This window comes from Oryctolagus cuniculus, chromosome 4, assembly GCF_964237555.1.
Source record: "Oryctolagus cuniculus chromosome 4, mOryCun1.1, whole genome shotgun sequence".
NCBI lineage: Eukaryota > Metazoa > Chordata > Mammalia > Lagomorpha > Leporidae > Oryctolagus > Oryctolagus cuniculus.
Genome location: NC_091435.1, coordinates 169,050,877 through 169,070,305, shown reverse-complemented (window position 1 = coordinate 169,070,305; position 19,429 = coordinate 169,050,877). Strand labels below are relative to the sequence as shown.

Sequence of the window (19,429 nt, the reverse complement as noted above, 5' to 3'; positions counted from 1 at the left end):
CTTTAGCCATGTTTTCTAGAAGCTCTACATCTCATCCTTGTCCTTAGCAACCTTAGTACGAGAAAACTCGGAAAGCCTTCAGAGGCCATAATGCTGGGGCGCCCCCTGGCATGGGGGGACAGGAGCAGCGCAGAGGCTCACGGTGGCCCCGCCGTGTACACTCCAGGCCCCCAAGATGTCTGGTGCGTAGACACGTGGCGCTCACCTGTGGATGACGTCACACACGAGATCTTGTAGGACAGCCACACGCTGGCCATGCAGAGGAAGGTGGCCATGAACCCAAAGACCTGCAGTGGAAAGAGGAGGAGGTGCACAGGCAGCCTTGTCTGTTGGCACCCAGAAAGGGGCGCGGCCACTGTCTGAGCTGCCCGCCTCGTGCCGCCTCTGGGGCCGAGAGGATGCTGCGGGAGGCAGGTGCCCTGCGTGGGCACGGGGCAGGTGGGCAGCCAGGCCGCTGGGCCTCGACCCCCGGCCCATGTCACTTGAGGTGACACCAGTGCCCGGGTTTGCGGTTCAGTTTACAGCCAAGTTGGGGCCAGTCCAACGCTGGTCACCCCAGACTAACAGAGAAAAAGGTGGGGATCGCGTATCAGAGCGCCTCCTCCCAGTCCCAGCTCTGCTTCTGACCCAGCCTCCTGCTAATGTGCCCCTGGGAGGCAGCAGGGGATGGCTCAAGTACTGGGGTCCCTGCCACCCATGTGGGAGACCCAGAAAAAGCTCCTGGCTCCGGCCTGGCCCAGCCCAGGCTGTTGTGGACATTCGGGGCGTGACCCAGCAGATGGGTCCCTTCTCTCTTTCTCTCCCTCCTATTTGCCTTTCAAATAAAGTCAAAATAAGTAATAGTTCGACTTTTTTCTTCATGTTCAAATAGGTTTCAGTGGTGTGGTAGCAAGGCGCTCTGCTCTGGCCTGCCTTGGGCGGCACACGAGAGCCAGAAGCTGCGCCTTCACGCCGACCTCATGCCTGCCCGTGTGCAACTGGCACGGGGCAGAACTCAGCTGAGCAGGGTTCTCTTCCCGTCTCAGAGCTTGGGTACAAGGAACGACGGCCAGCCGAGCTCAGGTGTCGAGGAGGAAGAGGGGGCCTGGGCACGCTGTGGCCAGCAGTCGCTTTCCTGGCAGTGTGGGCTCACCAGGGCCAGCACCAGTGGGTGGCTCACAACCAGCTGGCGGCCAGAGGAGGGGAGAGCGGCAGCAAGCCTGCTCGGCTCAGGCCATCGCCGGGGCCTCTGCAGTCCACACCCACCCTTCCCCCACGCCCTGCTACTCGCCGCCTTTGGTACCAGTTCCGGCGACACAGGAGCAGCCCGTCGGAGCCCTGCCTGCCTCGCGGTGCCCGCTCTGCAGGACTGGCACATTGTGCGCCATCCCGCCCTCCAGCTGTGTGCACTGCGGCACTGAACCGTTCGTGGCCGTGTCACCACGGAACGCTACGCCGGGCGACAAGGTGGCGCCGCTAACTGTTGCAGGGGACCGTCCTCACACTCCCTGAGCAGGGCCTGTCTCTTCATTCCTCTGGAGTTCCCCAAGGCCCAGGTTTGGTGTGGGTACGAGGACAGTGCGGGATCAATGGTAGCTACTGGGATCCCAGGGTGAACGTGGCTCTGAGCAGCCCGAGCTACCAGCCCTAGTGGGATTCTCCCCCTGAAACACAGGGGGTGGGACCTTCCCCTGTGTCTCCCGCCCCGCCCGCACTGTGGCTGGGCAGCTGCCAACGTGCGGGTGGCACCCCACCCTCCTGGTGACAGCCCCGGGGTGGGGGATGGGAGAGCCGGCTGTGGTGTGCAGGGGCTCGGCCGCCCCCTGCAGCCACACGGGGTGCGTTCTGGCCTGTGCTGGCCTGGGCAGGACTGACTTGGCCCTTGGGGGGATTTCGGGAGCCGATCCACTCCGGGACAGAGTCTGCAGAATGTAGCCAGTGTGCTACCAAAACTGAAGTTTAAAAATCTTGCCCGCTCGCCAGTGAAGCAAATCAGTACTGGCCCGCAGGCGCTGACCCGTAAACAGTGAGTGAAACCAGAAACCAGATGTGGGGGCCCGGCCTAGCGGCTGAGCCACTGGTCAGGACACCTGCGCCCCACATCAGACTCCCGAGCTGTCAGGCCCCACGCCAGCCTCCACTCCAGGTCCCTGCTGGTGCAGACCCCCTGCCGCCCACGTGGGAGAGCCACATGTGGTTCCCAGCTCAGTCCCCGCTGCTGCAGGCGTTTGGGGAACGAACCCGTGGATGGAAGATCTCTCTGCCTCTCAAAGAGGAAAGAAATCAGGGCAGGGCTCTCCGCATCTTTAAAGCCTAGCACATAACACGCATTAGCACGCATGTACACAGACGCATGCATGCGTTCTGGTTATGTCAGTCTAGCCGGGTTCACGGCTAGCACACGGACCAATTCGTACCTCTGAAATGTGCCGGGGCGTTACCTTATGGCCTGCATATCATTAATAACAGTGAAGGTCGGACCAGAACAATCAGAACACTACTTGTTCACAGCTCCTTCCCCCCCGGGCCCAAAACGGGCCCCTGCATTTTTTTGCTGTTGCGTCCTGAGCAGCTAGGAGCAAACGCTCAGCCTGGCTCCAGGACCAACAGCCCACTTCCCCCTAGGGCAGAGAGGCCAGGGCCGCGGGAGCCACAGCCCGGACGGTCCACCTTCCGGGGCCCTGCGGGCAAGCCCAGGTTGAGGGCTCCCTGCAGGCGGGTGCCTGCTGCAGCAGGGTAGGTGGCAAGTCTGCAAAGACCCCAGAAAGCAGCCCCTGCTGTGCGCTCAGCGGGGAGCCAAGGCGCCCGTGGGAGAGGCGGCCCATGAGGTCCTGGGAACATCCTTACCGCTCCAGCCACCAGCCGGCCCTGGTTGTTCTTCTGCGAGGCAGCCACAATGGAGGCGATGAGGAGGAGCAGGGTGCCGATCACATAGTGCAGGAGCTCCTGGGGGGAGAACAGGGCGAGGTGGGTGGGGGCCTCTGCCCCTGCATCTTAGCCCCTGGGCACCAGGAGAGATGCAGGCAAGGGGACGGAACAGAGCAGAGTGGGCAGGGGCCTCCACTCCTGCGTCTTAGCCCCTGGGCACCAGGAGAGACACGGGCAAGGGGACGGAGCAGAGCCAAGTGGGCGGGGGGCTCCGCTCCTGCATCTCAGCCGCCAGGCACCAGGAGAGACGAGGGCAAGGGGACGGAACAGAGCCAAGTGGGCGGGGGCTCCGCCCCTGCGTCTCAGCCACCGGGCACCAGGAGAGACGCGGGCAAGGGGACGGAACAGAGCCAAGTGGGCAGGGGGCTCCGCTCCTGCGTCTCAGCCGCCAGGCACCAGGAGAGACGCGGGCAAGGGGAAGGAACACAGCCAAGTGGGCGGGGGCTCTGCTCCTGTGTCTTAGCCCCTGGGCACCAGGAGAGACGCGGGCAAGGGGACGGAACACAGCCAAGTGGCGGGGGCTCTGCTTCTGCGTCTTAGCCCCTGGGCACCAGGAGAGGCGCGGGCAAGGGGACAGAACAGAGCCAAGTGGGCGGGGGCTGTGCTCCTGCATCTCAGCCACCGGGCACCAGGAGAGGCGCGGGCAAGGGGACGGAGGGACCCCTCCTCCTCTGCTCTACAATGTTTCTGCAGGAGACCCAGCACAGCCTTCAGCAACCAGTGTGGCCAAGCGGGGGAGACACGAGGCCGGGCAGTGGACAGGGAAAAGGAAGCTTCTCGTGCCAGCAGCAAGTTCCAGTCCCGAGAGCCTTTGGTAGACCGGTGACCCGTGGCTAAAGCCACCACCAAGCCAACGCGCTTCTTGCCACCCCAGGCTGCAGGGTCAGTGCAGCTCCTGCTCTGAGACACGCAGCCCCTGAGAGAGGCGTGGCTTTCTCCCCTGCTTAAGAGCAGGTCCCGGGCTCCCGGGGTGCTGGGTCTGTGCGGCTGCCCACTCTGCGGACGGCCTCACGGGGGAGCTCCGCAAGTCTGCTCCAGCCAGAGCCCACATGGGGTGCAGTGTGCCTCTGTGACGGGCCCAGGGCCACTCCTCCTGGTGTGTTCCTCCTCTCCAGGAATATGGCCCTGGCCGGTCTCTGCCAACGCGTCTCCTGGCAGGACTGACGCCACCTCTCCTTCCCACCTTGGCCGATGGGCCGCCCAGGTCTGCTCCAGCCACTGGCCAGGAGTCAGACAGCAATACGGCAGCAGGAAGGCTCCAGCCGCATCCTCCTCCCCTCTTAAACACCAGGTCAGAGAACGCGGGTTTACAGCCAATCAGCACACACCTGCATCGAGTAAAGGGCGATAAAGCATGCAAGATGCCCCCCCCCCCATTTCCTCCCTCTCTGGTGAGACCCTCAGGTGCAGGAGCCAAGTTCGACCTCCCCCAGACTCCTTGCAAAGCTGCTGGCAAAACAGATGAGCCGCACAGGGCAGCTTGTGAAACAGAGAAGAGTGAAGTTCCAGGGGCTTCTTCATAAAAGCCCCCTACTCCCTACTTCCCGCCACCCCCGAGCCCTCTACCTCCCCCCCGGCAGTGGCCGATTCCCTCTTCAGCCAGAGAAACCCAGCCCTCTGTGCGCAGGTGAGCAGTCTCTCTGCAAGAAGAGACTGGCACAGCCCTTCTTCGCTTCAGTAAAGCAACCTGTCTCTGTCGAGGTCGGTCTCCGTCTCTTTTTCAGTCTCTCTTTTCTGGGGGTACGAAAGGCCAGAAACCAGAGCTACTCCACACCTAACACAGAATATCCATTTCTCAGGTGTCTTCAGTGAAAACTTAGTAAGCACTCCTCCAGGGGCTGGCTAAGCTGCTGGCATCCCATATGGGTGCTGGGTCCAGTCCTGGCTGCTCCTCTTCCAGTCCAGCTCTCTACCTATGGCCTGGGAAAGCAGTAGAAGATGGCCCAGGTGCTTGGGCCCCTGCACCCGCGTGGGAGAATCTGTGGGGACAGATTCCGACCAAGGAGTGGGTTAGTGACTGCAGGTTCCCCACCCAGGAGTCTCACCCATGGAGGAAGGGCAGCACCGGACAGAGGACATCGACGCGAGAGACTCCCAGCTAGATGGCACCGGGGAGCAGGCAGCAGGCAGTGCGGCGGAGCCTGGCCTCCAGCCGCCACCATCAGACCACCTCTCTGCTCGCCCCGGAGCTCTATCCTTCACGTGGCTTGCTCAGTGTCAGCACCGGGCCGTCCAGAGGAAGTGGGCACGTGCCATCGCCTTGAAAGAGGCCTCAGGACACAGGCACATAAAACAAGAAATTTCTCTCAAAATAACATAGTGTGTGGGGCCGGGGCTGCGGCACGGTGGGTAAAGCTGCTGCCTGCGACACCAGCATCCCCTGTGGGCGCCAGTTTGGGTCCCGGCTGCTCCACTTCCGACCCAGCTCCCTGCTGATGTGCCTGGGAAAGCAGTGGAAGATGGCCCAAGTACTTGGCCCCTGCACCCACGTGGGAGACCCGGAAGAAGCTCCTGACTCCTGGCTTCGGCCTGGCCCAGTCCCAGCCATTGCAGCCCTTTGGGGAGTGAACCAGCTGGAAGATCTTTCCCTCTCTCTCTGTAACTCTGCCTCTCAAATAAAGAAAGAAAGAATATGAATTTTTTTAAAAAAGTGAGTGAGGCCCGGACAAAGGCAGGAGCTAGCAGCTTCATTCCGGGTCTCCCACATGGGTGCAGCGGCCCAACCCCTTGGCCCGTCTTCCACTGCTTTCCTTGGCTCATTAGCAGGGAGCTGGATCAGCAGTGGAGTAGCTGGGACTCGAACCAGCGCCTCATAGGATGGCGGCATCAAAGGCAGCAGCTTGACTGGCTGTGCCACAGTGCCGGCCCCCACAAGTGGTGTCTTAACTGCTGTCCAAAAGCCCACCCTAGCAATGGTTTCTTTTTTTTTTTTTTACAGGCAAAGTGGACAGTGTGAGAGAGAGAGAGACAGAAAGGTCTTCCTTTGCCGTTGGTTCACCCTCCAATGGCCGCCGTGGCCGGCGCGCTACGACCGGCACACTGCGCTGATCCGATGGCAGGAGCCAGGTACTTCTCCTGGTCTCCCATGGGGTGCAGGGCCCAAGCACTTGGGCCATCCTCCACTGCACTCCCTGGCCACAGCAGAGAGCTGGCCTGGAAGAGGGGCAACCGGGACAGAATCCGGTGGCCCGACCGGGACTAGAACCCGGTGTGCCGGCGCTGCAAAGTGGAGGATTAGCCTAGTGAGCCGCAGCGCCGGCCGCAATGGTTTCTTACACATGCTACTAGCAGCATGAGCAGCAAGAGAAAAAACACATCCACTGGATTTATCAAAATTAAGAACTTGAAGGACACCATTAAGAGAGTGAAAAACCAACAACAGTCCCATGTATCTGACAAGGGACTCGTGCCAGGATATATTAAAAAAATCTTTTACAATTCAAAAAAACTTTTAAAAAACAGCCTAATTAGAAAGTGGGCAGAGCAAGCATTTGGCACAGCGGTGGAGACACTTATCGCCGTGCCCGGGTTTCAGTCCCAGCTGCAGGGGCCCACCAATGCAGCCATGCAGCTCTCGGGAGGCACCAGTCACCTGGGTTCCGTCCCCAGCTGCTGGCTCCAGGTTGGGCGGAGACTCGGCCCTGAAGAAACATGGGGAGGGGGCCAGCAAACAGCAGCTCCCTCTGTCTCTCAAATAACTTGATTAAAAAAAAAAAAAGCATGAAAAGACGATTAATATTCTTAGTCATCAAAGAAAAGCAAGTCCAGCCCACATGAGCTACAGCTTCACACACACAACCTAGGATCAAGTCAGGAGGGGCGGGCGCTGCCGACGTCCCACGTTCAAGAGCCTGGGTTGAGCTCCCCTGTGCTTCTCATCCAGTTTCCTAGAAGGCAGCAGGTGACGGTCCCGGTACCTGGGCCCCTGCCACCCCCGTGGGACACTCGGACTGCGTTCTGGGCTCCCGGCTTCAGCCTGGCTGTGGGGCCATCTGGGGAGTGAACCAGCGGATGGAAGACCTCTCTGTCTCTCCCTCCCTCTCTGCCACTCTGCCTCTCATATAAATCCAGCAGACTTAAGACAAAAGGTCAGATAATATCAACTATCAGCAAGGACATGAAGAACCTGGGATCCCCATACACAGGTCAGAGTTAAAATGGTGCGGCTGCCTTGGCACGTGGTCCAGAGCTTCCTCAAACACACAAAAATGACTCAGCAATTCCACTCCGAGAAAAATGAAAACATGTTCAAAACACTGTACGTGAATATTCATAGCGGGGGAGGGGGAGGGGGAGGGGAGGGAGAGGGAAGGGATGCACTGTTCGTAGCATCCAAAGGTGAGAAAAACCTGAACACCCGTCAATGCCAGATGAGAAACACAGGGCAGTACATCCAGACGGCGCACAGGAAGTACTGGTGCACGCTGCACGAGGACACTGCCCCAGCGAGGAGCTGGCTGCAGACGACCACACCCGAGTCCCGCCCACAGGAGGAAACCTTTGAGACAGAGGAGACAGCGGCTGCGGGGGGCTGGAGGGGAGAGCGGGATGATGGGGTTTCTTTCTGAGATGACTGTGGGGATGGCTGCATGATTCTACAAATACACTAACACTGACCCGACGGACAGTTTAAACGGGTGCTTGGCAAGGCATGCTGAAGCAGCAGCGAGAGAATCATGTCTCACGGGGCAGGTGCGCCCCAGGCACAACCTACATCGCTGCTTGGTTCAAGTCCCAGCTCCTTCACTTGTTATTTGAAAGGCGGAGTTATAGACGGAGAAAGGCAGACACAGAGAGAGAAGCCTTCCATCCGCTGGTTCACTCCCCAAATGGCTGCAATAGCCGGGGCTGGGCTGATCTGAAGCCAGGAGCCAGGAGCTTCTTCCAGTCTCCCATGCAGGTGCAGGGGCCCAAGCACTTGGGCCATCTTCTGCTGCTTTCCCAGGCCATAGCAGAGAGCTGGATTGGAAGAGGAGCAGCTGGGACTTGAACCGGTGCCCATATGGGATGCCGGCGCTGCAGGCAGTGGCTTTACCGGCTACGCCACAGCGCCGGCCCTGCTCCTGCACTTCTAATCCAGCTCCCTGCTCATGCACACATCCTGGGAGGCAGTGGATGATGGCTCAAGTGCTTGGGTCCCTCTCACCCACGTGGGGGACCTGGATGGAGTTCTGGGCTCTTGGCTTCAAGGCTGGGGCCTCTCTCTCTTTCAATCACTCTGCCTTTCAAAAAAAAAAAAAAAAGTTTAATTTTTTAAAAAATAGGTCATCAAGAAAAGAGCTGGCCACTTGCATCTTGCCTCCTCAGCACCTGCCAGGCAGTTTCAGCTGAAAAATCTCATTCCTGGAGTCCCCCAGTGAATATTCCCATCAGCCCCATCAGCTCCTCCCGAGAAGTGTGCACACACGCGCACACGCACGCACACACACATGCACACGCAGCTCATTCTGTCACTAGTGAAAAATCATCACATTCTTCGCGCAGCTACAAAGTGCATTTCAGAAGCCAGGAGGGGCATCAGGCAGAGACGCAAGGCTGGGGCAGCTGCGGAGGGTTACAGGAGCAGAATGCGCAGCCGCAAAGGACCCCGGGGTGGGGGGTGGGGTCTCCACGCCCCAGCTGCCATCCCGCTCCTGCGTGCCGGGGCCGGGTCGCTCTCTTACCGACAGGGGCCAGCTGATACAGGTGAGCACGCGGTAGAAACGGAAGAGGTGGACCAGGTAAAAGGCGAGGATCATGATCAGGTCGCAGATGGTGACCACTTCAAAGAAGCTGTAGGCGCTGTAGTGGGTCCCCGGGGAGCTCCACACGCACAGGAAGGCGATCAGCAGTGTGACCTGAGACACAAACACGCGGACATCAGCGCCAGGCTCGCTCCGGACGGGCACCCCGGGAACGAGCGGCGGGAAACCAGCAGGGTGGCCCCGGCCGGCTGGAATGGACAGACGGCTGCGATTCGGGTTACTTCTGCACACACCGGCTGGAAGGCGGAAGAGGGCGATTCCGTGTGGAACGAGAGCCTTTACAATCCACCTGGCTACAGCTGCCAACCGCGTCCCGTGAGGTCGGTTCCGCGGCACCGTCTCCTCGGGGTGGGAGGCAGGAGTGCAGGAAAGCGACAACGCGGAGCCACAGAGCCGGTCCCTTTATCTGCCGGCCCTCCACGGAGCGAAGGCTGGAGCCCAAGGGATGTTGGGTCTCGCGGCCCACAGTGGGTTGAACCACATTCATTCCACACTGGAGAGCCTGGTTCGAGTCCTGGCTCCATCTCCGATTCAGCTCCCAGCTAATGTGCACCCTGGGAGGCAGCAGATAATGGTGCAAGTCCTGGGGTTTCTGCCACCAATGTGGGAGACCCAGATGGAGTTCCAGGCTCCTGGCTTGCGGCCAGCCCAGCACTGGCTGCTGCAGGAGTTTGGGGAGTGAACAAGCAGAGGGGAGATCTCCATCTCTGTTTATTTGCCTTTCAAATAAAATGAAAATTAAGAGGTGCTGCTTGCCTACTGGTGGGCTTGCGGAGAGAGCCCTTAGCAAACAAAGCTGCTACAAGAATAGATGAGTTGGGGCCGGCGCTGTGACGCAGCGGGTTAATGCCTGAAGCACCGGCATCCCATATGGGCACTGGTTCTAGTCCTGGCTGCTCCTCTTCCCATCCAGCTCTCTGTTATGGCCTGGGAAAGCAGTAGAAGATGGCCCAAGTCCTTGGGCCCCTGCTCCCACGTGGAAGACCTGGAAGAAGCTCCTGGCTTCAGATTGGTGCAGCTCCAACTGCTGCAGCCATCCGGGGAGTGAACCAGCGGATGGAAGACTTCTCTGTCTCTACCTCTTTCAAATAAGCAAAGAATAAATCTTAAAACAAAACAAAACAAAACAAAACAAACAGATGAGTTAATGTGCAGGATTAAGGCCTTACTGTTGAAATAACAGGCCAGGGCCGGCGCCGCGTTTCACTAGGCTAATCCTCTGCCTGCGGCGCCAGCACCCTGGGCTCTAGTCCCGGTCAGGGTGCCAGATTCTGTCCTGGTTGCCCCTCTTCCAGGCCAGCTCTCTGCTGTGACCCGGGAGTGCAGTGGAGGATGGCCCAAGTACTTGGGCCCTGCACCCCATGGGAGACCAGGAGAAGCACCTGCCTTCGGATCGGCACAGCGCACCGGCCGCAATGCACCAGCAGTAGCGGCCACTTGGAGGGGTGAACCAACGGAAGAAGGAAGACCTTTCTCTCTGTCTCTCTCTCACTGTCTAACTTTGCCTGTCAAAAAAAAAAAAAAAAGAAACAACAGGCCAGGCAAACGTTCCCAGCAGCACATAAACACAGCGGAGAGCAGAAGGAAGGCCACGCGGGGAGCAAACCTTTCCACCCCCCACAGGGACTGAGCCGGTGACACACAGGTGTTCAGTCACACGAAGCACAAGTAACCTAGGGCAGACTTACTGTCCGCTGCGTCTTTCTCCATGAGGGTACTCCCGAAAGCTCCCGGACAGACAGCATTTACAAACGAGCGTGGGGGCGGGCATGTGGCGCTAGTGCAGCCCACATCAGAGAAGCTGGGTTTGATACTTGGCTCTGGCTCCTGAGCCCACTTCCTGCCAGTGTAGACCCTGGGAGGCAGCAGTCATAGCTCAAGTAGTCGTGTCCTTGCTACCCGGTAGGAGACCTGGATCGCACTCCCAGTTCCTGGCTTCGGCCCTGATTGCTGGGGCTATCCGGGGAGTGAACCAGTAGATGGAGTTCTGTCTCTCAAGAAGTATACACACACATTTGTATATAAATATGTATGTGTATACAATGTATACAATGTCATTTGTATATACATATGTATCTATGTATACACACACACCCACACACCCACGGGGACACACAATTTGTTGTTTGCTTTGTTGCAAAAACTCCCTGAAGTCTACACATAGGTTTTCCACAATATGCATTTTCCTGCAGCTGGAACAGTAACCCTGAGGGTGTGCACGTGTGTGTGGTTCTGTGTCCTGTGGGACCTTTGGCAACGTCTAGATTCATTTTGGGGCACAGCAACTGGGATTTAGAGCCGGGTATCTGTGGGCTGAGGCTAAGGACGCCGCGGGACACACCGCAAGGCACAGGACGGCTGCCGTGGTCAAGAATCACCGGAGCCCAAACGATTGTGCCGCTGTTGCAAAGCCCTGCTGTAGGACAGGAGAATTAAACCACAAATGGACCGAGCTCCGGGGACAGCAGGCAAGACTGGGAGACTCTGCGTAAACCCTCACGCCTGCACCCGACCGAGACCTTAGTAACAGGTGCAACGGCTGGAAATGAACTCGGGGTCAGCCGGGCACGAGGAGCACTCCGCTGCTCGGGGGTGAGCGAGGCGTGGATCGGACGCGAGGCCACCCCCACGTCTGCCTGCTTCCCTTTGCGAAAGGGCGACTGGAGCGTTTTCATTTCTCAGTTCCTCTCGGCCAGCCAGCTACGGTGACAAAGTGCTGAGGTTGTTCTAAAGCGTCGAGGAGGCCTTCCCTCACGGTGGCCAGGCCTCAGCGGCCCGTCAGTCCCATTTCCAGGGGCACGGAGCCCTCGTGCAGTGGGGCATTTTTATTCAAGGTCTATCTTAAAATGCAAATAGTTGATAACATGATCCCTGGTGGAGAAGCAATTTTGCACCTAACTTAAAGTAACTTTTATACTTCTCCCTCGATGGCAAGAAAAAGCAAACCAGGCAACAAAACCAGCGTGGCCCCCACGGGAGGGGCGCCAGCCAGGTGCCCACAGCTGGCCAGGGTCCTCAGGAAGCATCAGAAGTCGGGAGAGGAAACATTTCTGGAGACGACTCGAGAGGCAGTTTCCGGAGGCTGCCCGGTCCTGAGCTGGGCAGAGGGGACGCCTGACGGTTGAGGGGACCTGGGTGCCCGCCACCTGCAGCCTGGGCCCAGGGGACGATCCCTGGGCCCTGCCACGCCTGGCCCCCAGAGCAGCCTGGCTCTGGCTCAAGATGGCAGCATATGCCTTTTGTTTTGGGGGCACTGGGTACTGCCCGCCTTCCGGTGGGGACCCTGGAATGATGCCGGGTGAGAGAGACAGGGGGCGCTGGAGAAGTGACTGCCGGAAGCTGATGGCCAAGGCCTCTCACCCAACCCTAAGAGGCTCTGCAGGAGCAGCCCTGGAGACGTCAGAGCAGTGGAGAGTCGGTGGCCGCTGATGTCCACGCAGGACCCACGAGTGCCCGAGGGCAGGAGGGACAAGCGAGGTTTCTGGCTGGGCTGAACCCCTGTTAGAGCCCCCGCTGCATCGCTGTCACCACCACCACCACCACGTCTTCCTGTCCTGGCATTAACGCCCCCGGGGCTGACTTCCCGAGCCTCCTGCTCGCCCGCCCACCTCCCCTCTCCCAGTACACAGCTTTGCTTCCATCAGTTAACCCCACGGCAGCACAAGGGAGGGAGGACCCTCCAGGAGGTAAGCCGGGGTCCCCGTGCGGCCAGCAGAGCGCCCAGTGTCCCTGCGGGAGGTCTGAAAAAACGCACCAGAAGCTGGCAACAGGCCACTTCGCAGAGGGGAAGTGAGATTCGGTGGTTTTTAAAAAGTCACTTATGTTACCCGGATCACATACTAAGTTTTCAAAAGGCAAATTGTAAGTGACACACTTTCACCGATCTTTAATGCTGCATTGAAAGACCAATCCTCTCCTAATTGGCTGCCTCGTGCCCTGCAGTACGGCTGAGACTTTCCCTAACCCAGGGTTTCTTGCTCCCTCCCCACAGATGGTTTGGGCTTGGATAATCCCTTACGGTGGGGAGCTGTCCTCCACCCACTAGATGCCAGCCTCCACCTGCTCTGACCAAAACGTCTCCTGTGGGCGACAAGACTGCCCCTGGCTGCCACTACTGAGACAGTCTTCTACCCATGGGCATTCAGAACACCCCGGTTTTCACTAATACAAATAGTCCTGCCAAGACCTGGAGGTTAACACACCTGTGTCCTGCGCTGCAGTGACTGGTTCTCTTCCTGGCTGATGTCCAGACTCCAGCTTCCTGCGACCGCACGCAGACCCCGGGAGGTAGTGCAGACGCTTCAAGCACTTAGGTTCTTGCCACCCCACGTGGCAGAACTGGACTGAGTTCCCCACTCCCAGCACTGGCCTGGCCCACTCCCGGATGTTGGGGGCATCTGGAGAGTGAACCAGCAGATAGGAGCGTGCGCTTGCTCGCTCTCTGTGTATCACTGCTTCTCAGATTGAACGTGCTAATACTACGGCACAGCTCAGCAAGGTGCGCGCCTGAACTGGCAACGTGCACACGGGTGATGTGCACACGGGTGATGTGCACACGGGTGACATGCACACGGGTGATGTGGACACGGGTGACGTACACTCAGGTGATGTGCACACAGGTGACATGCACATGGGTGATGTGCACACGGGTGATGAGTACAGGCTCGCTGTGCTGTTCTCTGCACTTTGGTCTGTGAGACGTCGCAGCAAAAAATTTCAAGGGATGGGCATTTGGTGCAGCCGTTAAGACACCCATATCCCGAATCAGGGTGCTGGGTGCGAGTCTCAGCTCTGTACTCGAGTCTAGCTTCCCGCTAACAGAGACCCTGGGAATAACTGGGTTCCAGCCACCCACACGGGGGTCCCGGATTGAGTTCCAGCTTCTGGCTTTGGCTGGGGGTGGTGGGCATTTGGGGAGGAAATCAGCAGATAGGGAGAGATCCTTAATGACCACCAGGATGAGGGAGAGGGAGAAGGATTGAGATTTGTAGTCATAACGGCACTAGGGGAAGTTAGGCAATTATTATAGCTTTGCTTGTAAAGCCATAAAGCAGTAATTCCACGCAATAAGCAATCTGGGCAGCGGGTGTGCGGGGCTCCACACCCCAGCACGCGGAGTTTTGGTTTCCTCTGCTAAAGGCATGGAAAGTGCAACCAACGGTCCACACCCTGACCGCAGCCAGACAAGGCCATGGGGGCCCTGTGCTCACCGAAAGCGCCAGCGCCGGTATGGCCAAGTCAACCCTGACTGGGGGCCCACAGGCGGGCAGCTGCGCTCTGCAGCTTCCCCCAGCCCTCAGGGGCAAGGTGGGCTCCACACAGCCTGTCTCTGTCTCGGCAACCAACAGAAGGGGCAGCCGAGATGGGGCAGACGGGGCGCGGCCAGGAAAGCACCCAGGTGGGCGGATCACCTGGGCAGGGGGCGGAGACACCCCAGGGCCTGAAGCCTCACAGGGGTCCCCGGGGAGTAGGAAAGGGGAAGTCTCCCCCTACCCGACTGGCTCCCCACAGCGCAGCCCCAGGCCACCAGGGCCCTGCCAGGTGGGAAGCCTGCCCCATGCCACAGCTACGCTCCCTCTTCAACCTTTCTCCTACCAGAGTCTCACAGGTGCCCCACTCCTGCTTGCTGGAACCCCAGTGATGCAGAACTCCTGGGAGGCACCCCTACCTGGCTCACCGAGGTGAGGCAGCACGGGGAGAGCTCAAGGCCTGGCAGGTGCTCGGGGGAGCTGGCACCCACCTGGGCCACCTCCGCTGACAGGGCTCTGTGGTGCAGGACACAGGCACAGCTCCCCTTAGCATGCAAGGTGCAGCCCAAAGTCTCTCCTGCCCCAGCCACGAGCCACCGGTCCCATCCAGGTCTAAGCAGATGCGAGAGGCGGGGAGGGCGTGCACCTGGAGTGACCACAGGCTTCCTCTCCAACTTTCCCATTGGCTCCTACTTTCCCACTGGCCACACCCCTTCCGCCTGGCATTCCAACGCACCTGGCTCACCTGTGGTTACTGAGTGCATTTTAAAAAGCTGAACTCTTAATTTTAATTAAAGTTTAAATAGCCACAGGTGGGTTTAAATAGCCACAGGTGCGACCCTTCCAGACTCCCACAAAGCGCTCTCTGCCCGCCAGCTCCCCAGCCTGGTGCAGCCTGTGGTCGCCCATGGCTGAGGTTCCTGGTTCACAGAATGCAGACGACAGAGGTTCTGCGGGCAGAGCCGAGGGCGCGCAGGGCATGACACCAAGTAAGGATGTGATAAACAGCAGAATAATACGCGCACTCATTTCAATGCATATTGATTTCTCTAACTCTGCTTTTCACATAAATAAATCTTTAAAAAAAAGTCACAGCCAAATGTTATACAAGTGAAGAAATTATAAAAACTCTAGGCATGCATAGAAGTTGATTAAATAGTTATAGTTCATCTTTATGGCAAAATACTACGAAGCCATTAATGAAACTGTTCATCCAGGGAAGGAAAACGAACCAGGCGGAAGTTGTAACTGCATCACCCAGGTAAGGCATCGGACAACATATTCAAGGGAAAACACCCCGGTCAAGTGTTCACTAGGACTACTGTGGAATGATGGCATCGTGGTGGGTTTTTTCCTTCCGTGCTTTTTGGGGTATTTTAAAAACTTACATACTGGGGGCTGGCACTGTGGTGTAGTGGGTAAAGTCGCCGCCTCCAGTGCCGGCATCCTGTATGGGTGCCGGTTTGGGTCCCGGCTGCTCCACTTCCCATCCAGCTCTCTGCTATGGCCTGGGAAAGCAGTGGAAGATGGCCCAAGTCCTTGGGCCCCTGCACCCATGTGGGAGGCCCAGAAGAAGCTCCTGGCTTTGGATTGCTCATATGGGATGCCGGCACTGCCGATGGTGGCTTAACCCACTGCACCACCTCACTGGGTCCCTGTTTGTTTTGAAAGACAGAGAGGCTCCCGTCCACTGGTTCATTCCCCAAATGTCCCCAGTGGCCTGGACCAGGCCAGTGCCACAGCTGGGAGCTGAGCACTCGACCCAGGGCTCCCATGTGGCTCAGTTATCTGACCGTCACCTGGGCCTCCCCGTCTCTGCAATGGCAGGAAGCTGGAGCCGGGGCGGAAGCAGGGGCTGAGTCGGGGCACTCCTGTGCCCCACACGGGGCTCTGACCGGGCTCTGGGTGCTCTGCGGAGACCGTGCGCATGCCCGGGATTATCCGGAACAGAGCAGAACGCCTGCCCCTGCCAGAGGTAACCTGTCACCATGCTGGGCTTGCTTCCCTTTTTCCTCTCTGCACACACGTGGGTGTTTTCACATTATGACTCTTTCTTGAAACTTTTCAAATATTCATTACTCCGTTGTGAATATCCTCCAGAGTTATTAAGATTTTTTAGAACAATGTTTTCTGTCATTTTGAAAGTGATCATATTTTCAGTATGTAAACTTTTTTTTTTTTTAAAGATTTATTTGTTTGAAAGAGTTACACAGAGAGAAGGAGAGGCAGAGAGAGAGAGAGAGAGAGAGAGAGAGAGGTAGGTCTTCCATCTGCTGGTTCATATGGTTCATATGGGATGCCGGTGCTGCAGGCTGGGGCTTTAACCCACTGTGCCACAGCACCGGCCCCTATAAATAAATCTCTAAAAGCCTATATACCCAACTTAATTAAGAGCGGTTCTAGGAGCTGGCATTGTGGCACATCGGGTTAAGCCCTGCCGCCTGTGACAGTGCCAGCCCATAATGGTGCCGGTTAAAGTCTGGGCTGCTCTACGTCCAGTCCAGGCCCCTGCTAATGTGGCCTTTGGAAGCAACAAAAGATGGCCCAGGTTTGGGCCCCTGCACCCACATGGGATACTTGGATGAAGCTCCTGGCTCCCGGCTTCAGCCTGGCCCAGCCTCACTGCTGCAGCCATATGAGTGAACCAGTGGATGGATGGAAGGTTATGTGTCTCTCCCTCTCTCTAACTGCCTGCCTTTCTTTCTTTCTTTTTTTTTTTTTTTTTTTGGACAGGCAAAGTTAGACAGTGAGAGAGACAGAGAGAAAGGTCTTCCTTCTGTTGATTCACCCCCAAAATGGCCACTACGGTCAGAGCTATGCCGATCTGAAGCCAGGAGCCAGGTGCTTCCTCCTCCTGGTCTCCCATGTGGGTGCAGGGCCCAAGCACTAGGGCCATCCTCCACTGCACTTCCGGGCCACAGCAGAGAGCTGGACTGGAAGAGAAGCAACCGGGACTAGAACCGGCATCCCAACCGGGACTAGAACTTGGGGTGCCGGCGCCACAGGTGGAGGATTAGCCTAGTGAGCTACAGCGCCGGTCTCTAACTGCCTTTCGAATAAATAAATCAATCTTTAAAAAAAATAAAGAGGGGACAGCGTTGTGGTCTAATGGGTAAAGCTGCACCTGCAGTGCCAGTATCCCATATGCGCACCAGTTCATGTCCTGGCTGCTCCACTTCCCAACCAGTTCTGGGCTGATGACCTGGAAAAGCAGCCAAAGATGGCCCAAGTGTTTGGGCCCCTGCCACCCACGTGGGAGAGACCCAGATGAAGCTCCTGGCTCCGGCGTAGCCAAGCCCTGGCCATGGTGGCCATCAGGGGAACGAATGAGTAGATGGAAGGCCTCGCTCTGTCTTTCCCTCTCTGTCTGTCACCCTTTCAAATAAATAAATCTTTAGAAAAAATGAAAGAGGTTCTCATTTTCCCATTTGTGTTTCTGCACCTAGATTCATGGCAGCACCGTGTGCTTCCTCAGTTCTCCTTTGTGCTCCTGCCCCCACATCTGAATGCAGGCGAGACGGAGCGGGGCTCTCCCCGCCTCCCCAGAAGTGACAGAGTCGGCAGTCACGCAGGGTGGGATCTCCACATTGAGGAAGCGCCGCATGTGCACTTAGACGTGGGGGAAATACAGAAAATAATTAAATGCTGGCGTGCTCTCTCTCTTTTAAGTTAAGATTCTAAGAGCCAGAGAACCGGATAAAGCCAGACAGCTGGGACCTGTGCAGCCAGGGTCTTCCTGGGATCAGGGCCTACGGCTTCCCAGAGGCTCGCTGCGAAAGCGAGTGACCGGCTGGCTGGGATGTGCACTTTTTCCACAAGGATTATCCCGGCAGATAATCCTTCCCATGCATGGCTCATGCTCATCAGGGGCTCCCCACGTGCCAGGAGGTGGGTGCGTCTGTCTCCCCGTTGCACAGATAGGGAAACTGAGGCACAGAGCTCTATGCCTCCGGCTGCAGAGTCTGCCTGACCTGCGTAGCTGCTTCCTGCCTCATTCGTGTCGTTTGCTAAGCTTGAGGCTTTGGGCAGAACAGTCAAGCTCTGACCGCAAAGCCTTCCCTGGGAACGCAGCGGTGTGGGGTCCAAGAAGGACGCCCCACCCCGGAGGACGCCCCGTGGCCGGGTCTGTTTTCCAAACGAGGCCGCTGTGACGCTTTGCATGCTCTCGCAGCCCTCGTCTCTGCCCAGGAAGAGGCAGGACCTGCTTCCTCTCCCCCAAGCCTGGGCAGCCGTGGAGGCCCCCCAGGGTCGGCGGAAGTGACACAGCAGGACTGCACGGCCGGGTCACAGACCGAGACCCCGATGCCTTCCGCTTGCCCTGGGGTCCTGCCACCTTGTCATGACAGGGCTTAAACCCTTGCAAGAGGCCACGTGCTCTGACCCATAGCCCCAGCCAAGGCCCCAGCCAGCTTCCCCAACAACACGAGAGAGTTGCCCCTGAAGCCCCGGGACCGTGCAGAGAGACCAGCCAGCCCCACTGCACCCTGCGCAAACTCCAGACCTGCAGAACCGCCGAGCGAGCGGCTGTTCCACACCACTCGGTGCTGGCGTGATGTGCACACAACAGCACGGCCTTGCTGGCCTGTTCGAAAGCCACACGTGCACGGCTGTGGCTTTCACCTCTGGAGTCTCTGCGCCGGGAAGCTGAGCTCTGTCCAGGAGAGTGACAGGCACAGGTGAGACACACCTCTGTGGCCTGCACCCGGGACTTGGGTGCAAACGCCCCCTCGGTAGAGATGTTCTTGGATCGCGCTCGGGGGGGAAGGCGGGCCCTGCCTCTGAGAACTCACCAAACCCGGCGCCAGGGAACCCCTGTGGCAGCCGACGTGGAGAAGCCACCTCCAGGGGGTGGAGCCTGGCCCGCGTCCCACACTGGAGTGCCTGGGTTCGATTCCGGCTCTGACTCCCGATTCCGGCCTCCTGGGAGGCAGCTGGTGATGATGGCTCAAGTAGTTGGATCCCTGCCACCCACATGGGAAACCTGGATTGGGTTCCTGGCGGTGGCCCAGTCCTGGCCATTGTGGGCATTTAAGAAGTTAGTTATCAGATGGGAGATGTCTCTCTCTGTCTCTCTGCCTTTTGGACAGATGCAAAAATTTTTTAAAAAAAGGAAGGAAGGAGGTTGGCGCCGCGGCTCATTTGGCTAATTCTCCACCTGTGGCACCAGCACCCTGGGTTCTAGTCCCGGTTGGGGTGCCAGGTTCTGTCCCGGTTGCTCCTCTTCCAGTCCTTGGGCCCTGCACCCATGTGGGAGACCAGGAGGAAGCACCTGGCTCCTGGCTTCGCATCAGCACAGCGTGCCGGCCATAGCAACCATTTGGGGGGAGGTGGTGAACCAACGGAAGGAAGACCTTTCTCTCTGTCTCTCTCTTTCACTGTCTAACTCTGCCTGTCAAGAAAAAAAAAAAAAAAAAAAAAAAGGAAGGAAGGAGAGCAGGCCTCCCTACCCATGAGCTCCATCACCGAGTGGATGCTCATTTTTTTTTTTAAGATTTTATTATGTATGAAAATCAGAGAGAAAGGGAGAGA

At 58.0% G+C, this 19,429-nt stretch overlaps 1 protein-coding gene across 2 annotated transcripts in view; it reads right to left on the bottom strand.

The window, feature by feature from the left end:
• Window positions 1-19,429, bottom strand: part of CMTM7 (CKLF like MARVEL transmembrane domain containing 7) — a 41,600-nt gene that overhangs the window by 2,062 nt on the left and 20,109 nt on the right. Inside the window, exons 1-4 of one of the 2 annotated variants that reach the window (XM_070072901.1) lie at window positions 14,392-14,598; window positions 8,571-8,744; window positions 2,827-2,925; window positions 206-287 (exon numbers count right to left, since the gene is read on the bottom strand). In XM_070072901.1, coding sequence (XP_069929002.1) covers window positions 206-287; window positions 2,827-2,925; window positions 8,571-8,744; window positions 14,392-14,583 — 547 coding nt within the window. In that variant the 5' untranslated portion in view covers window positions 14,584-14,598. Of the gene's footprint in view, window positions 1-205; window positions 288-2,826; window positions 2,926-8,570; window positions 8,745-14,391; window positions 14,599-19,429 lie in introns of those variants that run through there. The other variant, XM_051818532.2, reaches the window with a different exon arrangement.